Source organism: Anneissia japonica, unplaced genomic scaffold (genome assembly GCF_011630105.1).
Source record: "Anneissia japonica isolate Jap-2015-1 unplaced genomic scaffold, ASM1163010v1 scaffold288092_len240290_cov174, whole genome shotgun sequence".
In the NCBI taxonomy this organism is placed as follows: domain Eukaryota; kingdom Metazoa; phylum Echinodermata; class Crinoidea; order Comatulida; family Comatulidae; genus Anneissia; species Anneissia japonica.
In genome coordinates this window covers 55,705-58,528 of record NW_022688036.1, presented here as the reverse complement: position 1 = coordinate 58,528, position 2,824 = coordinate 55,705, and the positions used below count along the sequence as shown (strand labels likewise).

General features: G+C 33.7%; 1 protein-coding gene across 1 annotated transcript in view; it reads right to left on the bottom strand.

The window, feature by feature from the left end:
* The window catches only part of LOC117121167 (protein mono-ADP-ribosyltransferase PARP4-like), a 67,404-nt gene that overhangs the window by 10,383 nt on the left and 54,197 nt on the right, over positions 1-2,824 (bottom strand). Inside the window, exon 50 of the mRNA XM_033266275.1 lies at positions 1,041-1,229. Within this exon, the coding sequence (XP_033122166.1) occupies positions 1,041-1,229 (189 nt within the window). The remainder of the gene's footprint in view (positions 1-1,040; positions 1,230-2,824) is intronic.

The following is a 2,824-nucleotide window of genomic DNA, read 5'->3' as shown; positions in this document are numbered from 1 at the left end:
AAAAAACAATTCAATAGAAAACTACTGTCAATCACCATTGGGATTTGAACCAGAGAACTTTTGCTTTCAAAGCGAATATCATATTACCAACTGGCCCACGAATGCATTTTTAGTTATGTGCGAGCCAGTAGCCACTGGGCGCCTTCAATCATTGTTCCTTTAGATTATGACGAACCATTCTGGAACGTTTCTTTCAGATCCACTGATCAGTTTTTGAGATATTTAGGTCTGCGACGTTAGCACTTTAAAAGACACCACAAAATCATAACCTAAATTTGCTCTTCACCTAAATTTAATAATAGGGAACTTGTGATTGCACAAGGTAGTGGGCACTAATCTCTACTACTATTATAAGTTTGCTCATTGGACAATCATTTTACAGAAAAAAGTGAAGCCACCGATGCCGTGTTGGGGAGCCGGTGTGGCATACCAGTTTTATAGACAATGTTTAAGTTATTGTTACTTTTTTTAAAACTGGTACGTGCATAGAGCTATTAAAAAAAATTATTATAAGTCTATGGTTATGTCACATTAATATTTGCAAATGGTGCCTGCAGTGACCAAGACACAGTAATTTTTTTTATTTGGCCTTGTGTATTGTCACTACAAGGTGGGTGTGGCTAGTAGGTGAAAGATTTGTAATAAAATTGTTTCCTACAAAAATAGCTGTATGGCCAGGAATACTGACCAGATAAACAGAAGAAAACAATTTTTACATTTTTACTAATAACATATTATTGCAATTTTTAACTTCTTGCTTCAGGCCTTTTTATCTATCTCGTTGTAAATTAGTAAATTCATGTTTTTAATGTTTGATGTTTGTAATAATTTTCTTTTTAATGATGCCAAATAAATTCAATTGAATTGAAAACAATTATTCAGTATCTCTCCTATAATTTTGTTTGTGTTACACTACCAGTGATCCCAAGTATCCTGCAAGATGTGGGAAAAATCTCTGAGAAATTGGAATGGCCTCCTGCAACCCACAAGCAAACAAAAGAATAAAAAAAATCCTTCATATCGTCTGCATAAAAACATACCTGAAACAGGAGCTGCGCTTAGTGCAGGTGGTGGAGGAGGCATTTGACTCTGTTGTTGTGCTGGTGGTGGCGGGTGTGGAAGGCTGCCACTAGATCCAGGCGGCGGAGAGGGAGGAGGAGGAGCTACATCGTATTTAAGTGTGCCACTTCGTCGACGTAGTTGTGCAGGACGACGATAGGCTAGCACTTCTGGAAATCAAAATTGAAATTTTTGTTATTTTTCACCTATTTCCGTAATTTTTAGATATGATCTCACTAACAATGCATCAAATTTAAATTGTTGGACTTGGTCTTCTGCATCTGTCGCCGTTATCATTTGTTATTTTGCATTTCACTGTCTCATTCTCAAGATGTACCTTTTAATGTAAAGGTAGAATCAGCCAATAACCTAGCCCTTGAAATCTTCAGCATCCATGTATGATGTTTTGTGCAAGTAAGGTGTAATCATAGTGCGCCCTCTGGTGGTGGGTCTTGATTATGTTATAGAGAGATGAAGTGAGAAGAAGAGCGTGCGCACATACTTTTGGAGTGAACACTTCCATTCCAGTGTTAAATTGGCTATTCTAATGCCACCACGCAGTTGGAACTATAGCAAGCTTAAGCGTTGTAGGGTATGCTTTACTCACTTCCATTGACTCACGGAATATACGATAGGCTGATAATGAAAACCAGTCAAGCGGAAATTCTAAGCAGCTGATAGAGTATGACACGATAAGCCCGAGTGTGACTTATCCCGAGATACCAAAGTATGTAAAAGATTGAAAAACTTTGCTATTCCAATTAATTGTATTTGTATTTCCAATGAATAAAAATTTGTATAGAAGATTGTGGCAATTAAAATGGAGAAACTGTACCATAAATTCTTTTCTTTAGTTTTAGTTTTAGCATGGAGGTATAAAATTAGGAACCTTCATGGTTTTAGGCAGGGGATGCAATGTATACCCTTCTTGCTTTTACCATCCACCACTGATCAAGGGTTTTTTTTTTTTTAAATTGTGTAAATGTAATAACCATAGTCTATACTTAATAAATGTACAGTAAATAAATAGTGATAATATTTTCAATAATAATTGTAATTGCAATAATGAATAATACATAAAAAAAAAATGAAAAAGCAGTTTATATTTTTAAAATGATGAAATTGTAAATATATATTTTGGTATCATTTTTTTGTTTGTTTGAATGGATATTTAGATTTCTTGAATTTTTGTACTGCATTAACTTTCAACTTTTTTGCTTTTTGTACTTTTTATCGTATACCTAAATAAATCGATTATAGAGTCTACTAATATGTAGAAATTTTTATTCTTTAAATTTTTTTTTGGTAGTAATGGGATGGTTTAATGCTTTAAATTTATGTAATTAGGAAGAAATACATATATCATTTTTGAATATTCCAAGGCAATGGCAGGTATAGTAAAAATTAGGAAAAACATTTTGATTTCAGAAATTTCAAATTTTTTTGTTTGCAGCAGGTGCGCTAATTAACCAAAATAAAATGTTATTTTTATTTGAAATCTTCAATATTTGTGGGCAGTGGGTTCGTCAACAAGGTATAAAATAAGTCTTGCCGTATATGTTTCATGTACCGGAAATCACTTTTTCTAAACTGGGATCCCTGCATTATATTCCTTCATACAGTATAAGTTGTCGCACAAAATGTGTTACAAAGTATAATCATACCTGGAACAGGAGCTTTGCTTAGCATTTTATTACGTCTCCATTCATAACTATCATCATAATATGCCCGTGCATATTTTCCTTCTGAAAAAAACAATTCAATA